We start from the raw sequence: 15,563 nt of genomic DNA, 5'->3' as shown, positions 1-15,563 counted from the left end.
GAATACCTGCTGGAGGGTCAGTTATTGGTCCATTCTGCCTTGATGGTACATAACAACAACAATACCAATGTAATTAATGAATGATAGTGTATGGCCAACCTTTTATTGTACATTGTCTTTCCCTTTGCCTAATTTATCTGTTAATTTGTATTCCTCCTCCTTCCCTTCCACCTTTGGTTACCATGTGGGATGTCAGAAACCTTGAAAATTGGCTTTTCCAACCATTGTGTTAGCGCCATGGGTATAGTCTCTAGCTACCTTAACAGCAGACACATGGTCTTGCAAATCAACAGCTGTGGGGCCAATATAAGAGAATGTTTTCCATACTGTGAGAAAAGGTGGTGAAGAGACTGAAGACACTGTAGAAAACGAAGACAGTGGTAGAGAAACTGAAGTTACTATGGCAAGGTGTAACTAGAGGAATCTTAGAGATGGAACCACAGTTAAAGATTTTGCTTTCTGGATGCCTGAATGAAAAGCTAACTTTTGCCTGCCCTAAGATAAAGTTTGCTGAACTGATTGAGGAAACCAGAGGAAACCAGATGTTTATTTGTACTGCTGAGCTGAATCTACACTTTCACTTGCTGACTAAGAAGCTGTCTGAACTGAGGAACACATTCTTGCTGTTAATCTGACTTATGACTACTGTACTAAACCTGTACTTACATTGTGTGATATTCTTTGCCTACCCAACTCCCCAACCTGTTTTTTCCTCAATAAACTCCACAACTGTGAATAAATTCTGTGAGTCAATTTGCAATTAACATTGATTAGTAGAAATAGGTGCAGGAACCGGTAGGGTGGCATGTCTGATCATGTACCTATTTGTTTAGTACTATGAGTATTATTAATGGGGAAAATTCCCCTTTATGAATTAGGTAAAAGTCAGACTCAGCCATCCTCACATTGAACTGTTCCTTTTACACCATGTGTAAGTGATTCTATCTATATATAAACCTTTCCTTAACTTTTTATTATAGTCATATCAAAGTTTCATGACTAAATTCTATCTTGATAGTAGTCTTAGAAGTCTTATAATGTCATGATAGTTGTCTTGTATCATAATTTCATGACTAATTTATACATCATAATTTCCTCTAGATTGATCCACCTTGTGGAGTTTCAGTTTATCATTCTTTGTTGTTGTAGTGTTGTTAATGTATCTCTGAGTCAGAACGAGCCCATAGCTTAATCTCTGTGAGTTTTCAGAAGCAGTAAATCACATGAGAGAAGATTGCTCATCTTTGTCCCATGAAGCAGCTGGTAGATTCCAACTCATTCCTTAGGGTTGGTTGGTACAGTTCCTTACCACTAAACTACCAGAGCGCTTCATTGTGTTATAATTTGTGCCTTGATGGACGTTTAGATTGTTTCTAACTCTTTGGCATTCTAAACAGTCCTACAATGAGTTTGGGAGTACATATATCTGCTAGCATCACAACTCTTATGTGGTTAGAGGATATAGTTATCTAAGGAAATTCTAGAAATTCCTACTGTTGTTGTTGTTTGTTATGTGCTGTCGAGTTGCCTGCGACTCATAGCGACCCTATGTACAACAGCCCTAAACTCTGCTCTGTCCTGTGCCAATCACACCATCTCTGATACACCCATCCCTATTGCTCCAGTCACTGAATCAATCCACCTCATAGAGGGCTTTCTCCTCCTGCGCTGTCCCTCCACCCTACCAAGCAAGATGTCCCTCTCCAAGGACCGGTCCATCCTTACAACATGTCCAAAGTATGTTAGGTGGAGCCTCGGAATCCTTGCCTCCAAGGAGCCGCCTGGTTTGACCCTTTTCAGGATGAATCTGTTTGTTTTCCTAGCTACATATTATTATTCCAGATCTTAAAAAAAGCAAAAGGCTGAATTTAATGTGAACATAAAATTCAAAATCATGAGATAAATAATGAGTTTTTAATATAAATGCAAGCATTATGAAATAAGCTCTTTTTTCTCAGAGAACATGGATAACAATTTGACAAATTTGCATATAAAAAGACTTCAGCCTGTATAAGGAAGCATGCTTGTTCATTTATTAACACTATTCTTATGTCAGTTATATAAAGGTTAAGTCACACTATTTCATATATTTTAACAGTTGCCATAATATTCAGATGTGCCACTAAGAAAAAGTAATGATATCAACTATCAGACATTTTCTGATTTTTTAAAACAGCAAAATAAATCCTCCACTGATGTTGAATCATTTCTGACTCATAGTTAACCCTCTCAGGTTTCTGAGGTAGCATAGTGGGTAAGGAGTTGAACTACCAACCCAGAGGCAAACAGTTCAGAACCTCCCATTGCTTCACAGGAGAGAGATTAGCAGTCTCCTCCCGTGCAGTTCACAGCCTCTGAAAACCCCCTGGAGGGTCATCCATTAATCAGTTCTGATTTATATACATAACTTCGTTGAGACAATTCTTTTTCAGAGAACTGCATCACTAGAGTGTATAGGAGGAGACTGTCTTTTTTTTTTTTTCTCCCATGGAACAACTGGTGGATTCAAATTGCCACTATTTAAGTTAGCAGCTGGATATGTTACATACTACCAAAGACAGGAATCCTTTAATTCTGATAGTATTTTTCATTATTTTTCTCTGTTTACCTGATGTCTTACTGTACCTGCTTTTGTTAAACCCTGAAAAAAGTCCCAGTGGGGCAGTTCTATTCAGTCAGGACCATTTTGGTTTTGAGTCTGTTTGGCACACAACATCTGAATCACAAGGGCCAACATCCTGTTGGTCAGAGAACATCATATGGCTGACTTAAGAAATAAAGAATGAGGAATGTATTTCACCTTTTGATAGAGAAGTACAAAGTCACACTGTAAATGGCGTGGATGCAGACAGGAATGAAGAATTGGGCCATTAATTATATGTTAGTCTACTTCTGGTGGTCTAGTGGTAAGTAGCTGTGCTGCAATTCCTAAGGCACACAGTTTGAATCCAACAGCTTCTCCACAGGAGAAGGATGAGCAGTCTCCTATGCGATTTACTGCCTCTGAAAACCCACTTAGAGGGTCAGTTTTGGGCCAGTTCCAACTCCAACACACACAACACCATCAGTTTCTTAGATTTTTTTTTTCTTTGAAAGTGTGGGAACCAATTTGTGTTTAAACTCAATTTCTAATTCACATTTTCTCTCCATTCTTTTTATCTAGGATATTTATGCCCTCTCATTAAAATGTTAAAAATGTCATTAGATTTAGGAACTTTACCTTTACCCTGTTGTTCTTAGATGCCATTGAGTCAACTATGGCTCATAGTGGCTATGAACACTGAATCTAATCTTGCTGTATTCTGTGCCATTCTCATCATCTGATATAATTGAGCCCATTATTACATATTGCATTATTTTTGTATCAGCCCACGTGGTTGAAGGTCTTTATCTCTATCTCTTCTTTCTTTTTCTTCTTCCTACCTTTTAAGCCTGATGTCTTTTTTCAAAGACTAGCCCCTCCTACTAGCATGCCCAAAGTTTGTGAGATGAAATTTCACCCTCCTTTCCACTAAAGAGATCCTGGTTGCACTATCACCAACAAATACTTGTTTGTTCCTATGACAGTCTGTAGAATGAATATTTAGGATGCTTTTCCAAAGTTACTGAAATCCTAAGTTTGAGGAACTTTTATATTTATTTAGGTTTTTGTTGGAGTCTCATTTTTATATATTTTACTACTTTGAAAACCACTGTACATACACATTAATTAATTAATTAATTAATTAATTGGATTAACCAATATATTGGGGGGGAATTTGCCTAAATGATTCTTTGCAATGAAGATGATAAGAACATAATTTTTGTGTAGTTCTACCCATGAAATCATATATGAAAAAGATAGACAATTTCTATTAGAAATGATCATGACCTTTTTTTGCTACACCTCTTTGGTATCTGTCTAATCTTATGCAAGTTTCCTTTTTTAAAAAAATATTTTCTGTTGGTTTGCATACAAAATTCATATTTCTTGTGTTTTATAAAATCAATCACCAGTGAACTATATGCCCACTATCACTCCATCTACTCAGATCCTCACTGGATCTTTCCCATTTCCATTACCCCCTTTCTCCTCACCACCAAGTTGTGTGACCCTGTGATATCCCCCTCTGCCCATCCTTACTCCTCTGCTCACACCCTTTCACAGCTTAGACCTACATACACATTTTACTAGTTATCCTTCTGTTTCTATAATAGTGGTTTTATGCAGTATTCGTCCTTATGAAACTGAGTTAGTTCACTCAGCATAATACTTTGCAGTTACTACCACGTTATGAAGAAATTTTCAAAATTGTTGCTCCTGAGTGCAATGTAGTATTCCATTGTGAGAATGTACCACAATTTCTCAATCCATTTGATTGTGGTTGGACATTTGGGTTGTTTGCTTCTTCTTGTAATTGTGAATAACACTGCTATGAACACTGGTGTACAAATCTCCATTTGCATCTCAGTTCTAATTTCCTTAGGTTATATTCCTAGCAAGGGAATAGCTGGGTCATAAGGAATTTTTATGTTCAGCTTTTTGAGGAAATGCTAGTCTGCCTTCCTGTGTGGTTGTACCATTTATAATCCCATCGATAGTGTATGAGAGTTCCTATCTCTCCATATCCTCTCCAATGTTTATTGCGTTCTGTCCTGTTAAATTTTGGCACTTGTGCAAATTTCTTAAATAACATGTTCTTGATTTATTTTACGTAGGTTTTGTTTTTCATTTAAGATCTATATGAATTTGTTGGTAATGTTCTTTAAAATTTGTGTTTTTCAGAAATAGCCAGGCAAGCTGCACAAATAAAACTTTTACGGAAACTTCAAAAACAGGAACAAGCTCGAGTTGCCAAAGAAGCCAAAAAACAGCAAGGTAGGTGACTTAATAGTTCATAAAGACCTGAAAAGTGAATATTAGGAAATTTGTAAGAAACTTCTCTTCTGATATTTGTACTTTCGTGTTTCATCACAGCAATAATGGCTGCTGAGGAAAAGCGAAAACAAAAAGAACAGATAAAGATTATGAAACAGCAGGTATGAAATAACTGATTTTTAAAGCATGGACCTTATTTGGAAGATTAATTTGTCTATGTGTGCATTGTTGTGGTGATGGTGGTGTACCACTGAGTTGGAAATGACCCATAGCTGAGCCTTCTGTGGATTTTTGGAGGCAGTGAATGGGAGAAAATTGCACATCCTTCTCCCACGGAGCAGCTGGTGGCCTCAAACCATGTGCCTGTAGGATTGCAGCACAACTTCTTGTCACTAGGCCACCAGAGCTCCATATCTACATTAATTTTATTTTGGTGTCTTAAATAGTTATATGTTAATGTTTTGTTTTGTTGGTTTTTTTTTGTTTTTTAAGAAAGTTATCTTCTTCCACCACTTAAATACTACCTCCTTTTTAAGCTTTTATATTTTTTTAAAAAAAATTATTACGGTGAGTAAATTTGTTTTTAAGGAATTTTAATATTCCATTAAACTTTAAATTTGCCTTTAAACAAAATATTAGTTTGCATCTTTAATAAGTTTCAGACTTTAAAATTAGCTTATCATTAAGTGAACAAGATTGCTTATACTTCAGTTTAAAAAGTTTGCTGTTTTAAGTTATATAAAATAAGTTTTAAAAATTTAAGTCTTCTAGAATAAAATTTGCTATCATTGGTTCTTAATGCTTTCTGGTAACTTAAAAATTGCTGTTGTATTGAAAAAATAAGGCATTGTTTTAACATATGCAAGATTCCTTTCTTATACTGTATTTCTATCATTACTCTCTCCTGTGTAGTTTTAAGAATTAAATTTAAGTGCCATCAAATCATAGACAATTTATAGCGACCCTATGAACAGAAGACCTGAACACTTGTATAACTTACATTGTTTCTCCAGTACATAGAGTTTCTGGAGGCAAATTATTTTGACACTGGATGCCACTCCTGCTTCCAAGCTTGTTTTATGATCAGGGAGCTCCAGCCAACACTGTCTACCATGGATAACCATTATTGCATTTGACATATCAGTATCACAGTGTTCAGCATCACCACACCACGAGTGACCTCTGTACAGCAAATGGACAGACCAGTGCTATGCCGCTTAGAAGAATGTTTGACCAAAAACATTTAAAACCAGGCCTGAGGGCCGCAGATTAAAACTAACCACCTTTGACTTGGTAGTATCACTTTCTGTTCACTAGGCCATCTGAGCTTTCTCGTTGTTGTTGTTGTTTTTGTTGTTGTTGTTAAATGCCATCGAGTCATATTTAATTAACTAATTTCTAAGTTGTAAGTTAAACATTAAGAGAAAAAATATTGAACTTCAATTTAGAAGATAATATATTAGTCTATCTCAAAATACTTACATAACCTTTAAAGCAGAAAGAAAAAGAAAATTCTTTAAAAAAAAAAAATCAAACCCAAAAACAACAGAAAAAAACACCTACTTCCCAACAGCAAATAGTTATCTTCAGTATGTGATGAAAAACAGTTTTGCTTATATCATTATAATAAATATTTTCCAGTTGAATTTGATGTGATTATCACTGAAGTTGCTTCTATTATTGGCTGAAGTGATAAGATTCGTAAGAGTTTCAATTCAGAACTAGGGAGGAGGAATGGCGTCCACTTCCGTAATAGCTTGCCTCCGGAAACCCTGTGAACCTGGAGAGAGGATGAAAGACACCCAAGCGTTGAGGACTCTCTTTCATAGGGTTGCTATGAATTGCCTGTGACTCGATGGCACTTAACAACAACCACAACAATTCATAATGGCTAAAAGACTCCTCAGACATCATTAGAAATTTTAATTTAGTGTTGTGATCCTAAACTTTGAAGAAACCATAACCTTAGTCCACATAATTTTTTATTGTTTATAAACACAGAATTGTGATCTCAGATTCCTCCATAGTAATGCAAATAAACTAACACGCATATATATAAAGTTATTTACTGCCTGAGGGTCTCAGAATAAAATCTGATTATTCAAGCAATCAAAGTTCAGAATATATCTCACACAGTCTATTTCATAATGCCATCTTTAGCATCATCATTAGATCCAGAATAAAATAACAATCTGCTTCTCACTAAATAATGTTTGCTGCTGCTAATTATCACTACCAAATAATGGTATACTTTACTTATAGTTAAGGTAAAAGTCAGGAAAAAGGATCAGTTGAAAATCACATTAAAGTATTGTTCTAAGAGGTATACTAACATCTGGAAATTGTAGCAAGTATTTTAATATTCAATAGTATAAAATATGTAGGTATATGGGAATTCTAGGACAAATATCATTTGCTTGTAGGAATTTTTTTTTAACTTTGTTTGCCTTCTCATGTCAGTAGCAGTTAGAGATTTTCAGAAGGATTTGTGAACAAAAACTAATGTGTTCCTGGCTTATAATATAGTATTTTGAAGTCAGTGTATCTTTTTTTATCCAAACTAAAATAATCACAAATTCTAAAACCTAATCAGGAGTCAGTACATTAAGATTATTCTATGTGAATATTTCCCTTAAATATTAAATTGTAATTATTTTTAAATATTCTTATAGATTATGTCTGAAGCTATCTTATTTTTTAGAAATAGTGTCATATTTTTGTTTTGTTAGCATATGCAACAAGTTGTAAAATGATTAGCACTTTTTGCATCAAAAAAGGATTTCATTTAAACCTGGCAGAATGAGCAATATCAAGCATGTCTCATTTTTAAAGGAATGGTTATTATTTGGTAAACATCGTGCAATAAATGATTGTCCGTAACTACTAGGGGGCTCTGGTGACTTAGCTCTTAAGAATGAGCAACCAGTCCAGAGTAATGTGGTTCAAATCTTAGAGGGGAAAAGGTGAGCAATTCCCTCCTATTCTATTTGCTGCGTGGTAAAACCTGACAGAGGTAAGCTGTGAGTTGTTTCAGGCTGACAGTACATAACAACAGCAAACTACTAAATTTAGATGTTCTGTCTTTTGGTAGAATATATCTTTTACTGTTACACTATATACTACATTTATTTCAAATAACACCATTTTGAGCAAAGGCTATGTGGTAACCTTTTCAAACATCACACAGTGGAACCATCCCCATCCACCACATCAGGAACACAAAACCAATTTCCATGAGGTCAAACATGCCCCTCACACTCCCATACCTCATACTACTCATCTCCACACGAATATTAATGCTTTGAAAGGTTCAAAATCTGTTGCTCACAGACCACACAGAATCATATTTGGAGACCCAAAAGGTTATAATCCAGAGTACAGAATACAGTCAAGGCAGCTCCAGAAAAGTAAACACAGGCAGCTCCGCCTTGAGCCTCATGGCTCTAAGTGTTCTCAAGTTCTCAGTTCTGCCGATATTAGCTCTCCCCCTGGGTCTCAGCTCACATCATGTCTCCAGTTTGGCCATGACTGCTGCTCTCTCGAAACGTATCCAGAATTTCACTAGGTTGAGGGAGGTCTCTTTCCTCTTCTCTGGTGATGGACATTTGCAGTTCTTCTGGCTAAAGCTATTCGATTTATTGGCGAGACTAACCAGTCCTCTTGTGGAATGATAGATAGCCAATACCTTTGTGGGTAAACCACCTCACCTCATTTGTATAGTCTGGCACACTCACATGGTCAGTCATCCACATTCAGATAATCTTAGAAAATTCCTAGTAAATCCTAGTAAATTGCATAGTACTGCCTCTGAAAACCCACTGGAGAGTCAGCTATGGGTCAGTTCAGATTTGACAGTACATGACAACAGCAAACCACTAGACTTATATTTCTGACTCTTGGTACAGTATTTTTTTTCTGCTATGCTATACTACATTTATTTCTAATTAAGCCATTTTTGTAACTCCACATATTTGTAAAGATCCTCAAGTTGCGTTTCCCTGATTTCTGTATTATTTATTATTTTTGTGTGTGTGAAATTATAGAAAATTGTCGATTTTTATTTTAAAATATATACAATATTAAGTAATTAGACCTTGGCAATCTTAGGTCATTTGTACTTAATATTCCTAACAATTTTATTCCATTAAAATGCTTTTCATCTGGATAACTAGTTTTTATCTTAAATAATTATATTTTTTTCCTACAGGAAAAAATTAAGAGAATACAACAAATCAGAATGGAAAAAGAACTTCGAGCCCAGCAAATTCTAGAGGTAGAACTTTTATATTTAACATAACTAAAGTCATACAGTAATTTTTTTTTAACATGAATAAGGAGCTCTGGTGGCCAAGTCAACAGGCAGTTGTGCTACTAACTTGTAGACCTGTTTCCCAGTGCTTCTACCGTTGATATGAACACTACTAGTGGCAAACATATATTGTTAAAAGCAGTAGCCTGGAATATAGTACCTAAGAAAAATACAGGGGAAACCACCAAACATACAGAAACTCAGTAATCTATTAACACTGTGCAATCTTTTAGTAGTAATTAAGTGATTTTTATACCTTAATAGCCCAAAACTATTAAATATCAGTGGAACTATACAGTATAATAACTGATGATCAGAATAATTGCCAAATCATCAAGAAAAAAGCTAAATGATGCTTGGTGTCTATTCAGGCTTATGTCTCAAAATTCTTTTCATTCAAAATAGTAAAAAGGAACTACTTTTTCCCCCCTGCTTTTATTTTCCATTCATTCATTGTTACACATTTTCTGCTTCACTCCTCCTCCCCCTCTCCAAGTCCGCTTTGCATTGTACCTCTTTTTCAAGATTTTTGCAACCTATATTATGCCTAATCACATATTTTTTTAATATTCCTTCCTCTCATCTGTTCCAATGCAGTCTTTATTATCTATCCAATTTTTCCGCTATTTTCTCTGCCCATGTCATTCCCTAAAAAAACCAGGGCAAAAAAGAAATCAAATCCCTGAAGACTCAAACACATGTATGAAGACCCATGTTTATTGCTGCGTTATTCCCAATAGCAAAGAAATGGAAGCAACCCCAAGTGCGCATCAACAAGTGAATGGATAGAAAAATAGTGGAATATTATGCACCATTGAAAAATAAAAAATGCATAAAACATTATCAACAGGGGGAGCCTGAAGGACATTATGGCAATTGAAATATCTAAGTCACAAAACAACAAATAATGCAAAATGCTACTATTATAAAATAAAAATGAACTTGCAGTGCTTTTCCGGAAACTCTACTGCTTTATTCTCTCTCATTCTAATTATTTTGTAATAGATTTTTAAAATTCCTTTTATAAACACATAAGAACAGTTTTCCTATTTTAAATTTGTTTTAAATGCCTCTCCTAACAAAATATTTCCAGCTTAAATTTACAGTAACCATATCAAACTGATAATAATAATGACTTTTATATTATAAAACTCAAATTTGATAGCATGATTTTGGTAATCAAAATGTGTTTCATAATAGTACACGTTTTCATTCTAAATGTGAGAAAAGAAACCTAAATATAACTATAATTTACAAAAGCAAATGAGATTTAGTATATTTCATTTATATCATTTCAAGTACTTGATTTCCTTATTTTAAATGTGTAGTATTACAAAATAAATTTCAGATAAATAAGTGCATTGTTAGTGTGTTATACTCCAATTTTAATTTTTGTCACTTAAAATGTATCTTGTTTTCTGCACTCTTATAGCCATCTTATTTTATTTTTAAAAATTAAAAACAAATACTTCTAAAATTAATTTCAAAGGTAAAATAATATATATATTCAGTTGTCAGACTTTGAAAACGTTTAAGTAAAACAAAGCTATTATATATTCTTAAAATTTTTTAAATATTCTAAATCTGATCTATAAATTAGAAATTGCACTAGTGTGGTGAACATAATGTCAACTGTGAGAAATGTGTACTTGTCTACATATATATGTTATGTTACATAATGTTTTGTATTTGTGAGCTGTGTAACTTCTTTTCAAGTCTGAGTTTATTTGCAAGTTGTAGTAGTGCTGTTGCATGACTTTGAGACCTGTTTTGCATGCACAGGCTAAAAAGAAAAAGAAGGAAGAAGCGGCAAATGCCAAATTATTGGAGGCCGAGAAACGAATAAAGGTTAGTTTAGATGAGAAATCAGAGAATTCCTTTTTTAAAATAAAAGCTATATATGATTGTTATACCAGTACGAATAATATGAAAGGTGGCTGTCCCCAAATGATTATCTAAAAATATGTTTGTTGTTGTTGTTGTTATTGAGTACCACTAAGTTGAAACCAGCCCATAGATGGCCTTCCAGCAGGTTTTCAGAGGTCGTTAATTACATGGAAGGAGATTGCTCATCCTTCTCATGGAGCAACTGGTGGACTCAAACAACATGCCTTCAGTATGACAATGCAGATTCTTACCACTAAAATGTAAATGTGTCTATTTATACGTATTTTATATACATATTTTTTAGTTTCATAATATAGAATACCTGTTTTGTGTAATTTACTCTTAAATAATAAACATCTTAATCACAAGTGCAAATTATTGCATGATATCTGTATATAATTTTGCTTGATAAAAATGAACAAATGTGTGGTGTTTATGTTGATGTTTAAGACTGTCTCAAATCTGATTAGGTAGTCATGTTTGCTTGGAATGTCTACAGAAACAATCAAACTTTATCAGCTTTTTATTTAATAGTAATACGATTTAACATTGTTTGAGACTGTTTTTGTTTTGTTTCATTAGCATGAAGAATAAGAGAATTGTCTCTATATTTATCCATCCCACATCTTACCTTCCTTTCTCATCATTAAATACCAATATTTGGGCTATCTATGAGTGCCACTTCCATGCTACCAAGGATTGATTTTGTTACCTTTTTGGCTTGGACTCTTTTACTTTGATTTTTTAGATTTCTGTCTTCATTCATGACAATAATTTAGCCTAATTTTACTTTTTGAAAGTTTTTAAATTGATGAGCAGCATACAGGGTTTGCCTTCTTGGGATAGTGCCATGAATTATGGGAAGCATAAAAATCCCGAAATGATTACAGAGAATCTTATTATTCTCAGTCATATACAGTGGGTGAAATGGATGCTACTAACTATAGGATATTCTTAGGAATAGATCTTTAGAGTAAAGAGAGTTTTAATCAGATTTGAGGCTTGTGTTTATTTCAAAATAATGATAATAAATATGTGGACCAGTTTTATCTGATATACTTCTGACAGTCACTTGTAGTTAATATGCCTTTGAAATGTGCTACTAGGTCAATGACTTTCAAGTTGAAATGACTATTAAAGATCATTGATGATATATAGATATATTTTATGTATTAGTTCAAACTTATGAAATTGCCATTTTTGTAAGTAAGAAATTATTTGACAGCAGCAATTTTATATCACTCAACCTATAGAATACTGGCCGGTCTCAGAAAAAAGAAGTTTCAGTACTTTTAGGATATTCCAAATCTTTCTTTAAAAAATCCTATATTAAAACATTCTTATTTTTAAGGAAAAAGAAATGCGGCGACAACAAGCTGTTCTTCTGAAGCATCAGGTCTGTATATATACAGTTTCACAATTGTTGGCTATACATTTTACAGCTTTTCTTAGAGCTATTTGGGGAAAATCTTAAAAATGTTTTCTTAAAGTTTTTCTGATACAATTTCTGCTTAAGGTTTTTTGTGTTTGTTTTTTTTCCTTCACCTTACAGTTTATTGCCTTGCTTTGGTATTGGTGTCTTTTGGGGGATTATAAATTGGTTTTATGACTCTGTGATTTCTGTTTCATAATGTTGTGCCAACTCTTTCTACCAGGAGTTGGAGAGGCATAGACTAGATATGGTATGGGTATGTTTATTTTTGTACATCTAACACCGCATTGTGATTTGGTTGTGATATGGTTGTCATAGCAATGCATAAAGTGTAGCACTGGCTGCTGTCATATTACATACTGCTGCATGGCTTTACAGCACAGTGCATTGCATACATCTGCTTGTCTGTTTCTAAAGAAAGTATGATACAGAGCTAAGATTTTAATTGAATTAAAATCAGAGCCTTTTATAAGGCTGCTGTATAAAAATTTGCATTACTGATGTCACAGTGAAAGTTGGATCACTATACAAATAGATCCAATTATGACCTGCATTCTCCCTTCATTCTACAAGCAAAACTGCCATTGAATACAATGGGAATTTTGAGTTAGTTTGATGAGAGAATGTAAAATATCTTCTTCCCTTTCTAAACAAATTTTCTTTTTAAAAATTATAAATATCCCTTTAAGGGATCAAATATATTTTAACAAAAAATCAATTACTTATTACAAGCATGTGATACTTTAAAGCAAACTGAAATCTTCAAATTAAGCTTATACCTTACTTCTTTACTGTGCATTTTAGGTGCCACTTAACAATTAGCCTGTGGTGCAGCTTTTATGATTTTAAAAAGTGCATCAAGTGGCAGACATCAGTAAATAGGAATATCCATTTTATTGACATTTTGTATATGAACCATATAGTTTAATCAAATTGATATAAAATGTTTTTTAAAATAATACCCCAAAAGTTTTCTAATTTGTTGGTGGCTTAATGGCTTTACAAAATTATTTTGGTACTTGAAATAAAACTAAACAATTTGAAAACCATGAAGTAAAAGTAATTATAAATCCATTTATATCTGATTGAAAAATTGAAGAATAACGCAAACTTGAGTTGAATTGGCTATAGTAAGTATTTGTAGTTTTCCAATAGCAGATGTAAGGTAACTGACCTGTTTCAGCCAACCATTTTGCTTTTTGTTCTGCCAGCTTTTGAAGGAGCATCACAACTGACCATAGTAAATCTTGTATGCTTCTGTTTACACTGTCTCCATGTTCATTGCTTTACCTTTTTGCTTTTGATTGTTCTTATATTTGCTTTCTAAACCTGAACTAAAACATGCACAGACTGGCCATTCTTGTCTTATATTTAGTATTTTTTGTGAGTTGTCTTTAAATGCTAAACATGCTGTTCCAAGTTTTGTTTTGTTTTGTTTTGTTTCCATTTGAAAGTCAAGTTGTTAGCTGTGGTTGAGTTCTTTTCCTACTTTTATCTGGCCTAATAGGAACGAGAGAGAAGGCGACAACATATGATGCTTATGAAAGCTATGGAAGCTCGTAAAAAAGCAGAAGTAAGTGCATCCTTCTAGGGAAGAAGTGCTTTGCTACATTAATTTTTCCCCTAACATTGGGTCTTTTACATATAAATTTTTCAGAGTATGGGAGTGTCATGATTTACTAACTTTCATAAGCAAACCAGAGATTAAAGAGAGTAACTGTTTAAAAAAATCAGAGGTGTTCTAATGTATGTGTTACTTTTTTTTCTTCTGGGAGTTAGTGCAGTGAATGACACTGGTTTCAAGAAAATTAGCTAACTACTAATAATATTATATGCCTTAAAATGTCTTGTATGTGCTTATTCTAGCGCTAACCCATACCAGCTTTTGACTTTTAGAATGGGCTGCCTGATCCTACATGTCAAATTCAGCCTAAGTACATAGTCTATAATAGACTTTTTTTTTTGGTCTATAACAGACTTTTAACATATATTTCAGAATAAGGCAGTTCTTTAAACAGGCCAAAATGAGTTGTCTGTAACCTAATAAAAAGGATCTTAAGATTAAAGCATAACATTATACAAGGATGCATATTTGTCTTTGAAAAAGCATTGAAAAGAACTAAGGCCATTGTCAAGTAGGGCTTTGGATATTGGAAGACTCAGATTTCTGTGCTAGCTTCCAACTCACTTCCTTTTCATTTTTTTTCTTTAGAATTGTGATTATTTTATCTGTCTCCTAATACCTTATTAGCAAGTGAGATAAACATTTAATAAATTATAATTAGTGAAATTGACACTGGTCTGGAAGTTGAGAGGCTTATGTTTAGTATTTTTATCTTAGTATTTTTAGCCTAAGATTTAAACTGCTATTATAAATTATTATCTATATCATTTAGAAACATAGACATTGTAAACATGATTACCTGGATTTAAAATATAATTTTCTTATTATCTTATTCCGTTGGGCAAATGATTTCATTTCTTTGTGACTCGGGTTTTTTGCTTGTTTTTCTGGGTTTTTTTTTACTCTGTAGAATGGGGCTAAGACTAATTTTTAGCTCCTAAGATAGTGGTGGTGAGTGTGTGGAGGGGCTTTGTGTTTATGCAGACACACAAACACACACATTCAAAGTCCTTGGGAATTCCCTTCCCCTGTTCCTTGTACAATTGATTGCTACGTATATGTTTGCTAAGTGGAGTGAACGTAGCAAGATATATAACCAAAGCTGGGAATTACTGACCTATTACCTCTAAGCTCCCTTTTGCAATCATATTTTTCCTGCTGTCTTTTTCTCTCTACAGTCTTTTGATTATGCAAATTCTCTGTCACCCTTTACACACACCAAACATAATTACTTTATTCTATGCATAGAATTATAACCGTATTTGATAATTACCAGAGAAATAAAAGGGAGTGGATTTCATGAATTGGCAATATACTGTATCTTTTCCATTCTGGAATCAGTATGAAAGTAGAAAGGAGGGACATTACTTAAAACTGAGAAAGCATAGGCGCTGGCTGAAAATCGCCTGTGACTTCATCCATAGCCACTGGTGAGAGTCAGCGCCCAGAGCCA

At 33.9% G+C, this 15,563-nt stretch overlaps 1 protein-coding gene across 1 annotated transcript in view; it reads left to right on the top strand.

The window, feature by feature from the left end:
• BAZ2B (bromodomain adjacent to zinc finger domain, 2B) overlaps nucleotides 1-15,563 on the top strand; it is a 324,998-nt gene that overhangs the window by 245,582 nt on the left and 63,853 nt on the right. Inside the window, exons 15-20 of the mRNA XM_006880802.1 lie at nucleotides 4,766-4,858; nucleotides 4,958-5,019; nucleotides 9,066-9,131; nucleotides 10,950-11,015; nucleotides 12,406-12,450; nucleotides 13,994-14,059. Coding sequence (XP_006880864.1) covers nucleotides 4,766-4,858; nucleotides 4,958-5,019; nucleotides 9,066-9,131; nucleotides 10,950-11,015; nucleotides 12,406-12,450; nucleotides 13,994-14,059 — 398 coding nt within the window. The remainder of the gene's footprint in view (nucleotides 1-4,765; nucleotides 4,859-4,957; nucleotides 5,020-9,065; nucleotides 9,132-10,949; nucleotides 11,016-12,405; nucleotides 12,451-13,993; nucleotides 14,060-15,563) is intronic.

Source organism: Elephantulus edwardii, unplaced genomic scaffold (assembly GCF_000299155.1).
Source record: "Elephantulus edwardii isolate Elephantulus edwardi_28Jun2011 unplaced genomic scaffold, EleEdw1.0 scaffold00010, whole genome shotgun sequence".
In the NCBI taxonomy this organism is placed as follows: domain Eukaryota; kingdom Metazoa; phylum Chordata; class Mammalia; order Macroscelidea; family Macroscelididae; genus Elephantulus; species Elephantulus edwardii.
The sequence above is the reverse complement of the archived record's forward strand: the minus strand, read 5'-3'. Positions and strand labels throughout refer to the sequence as shown.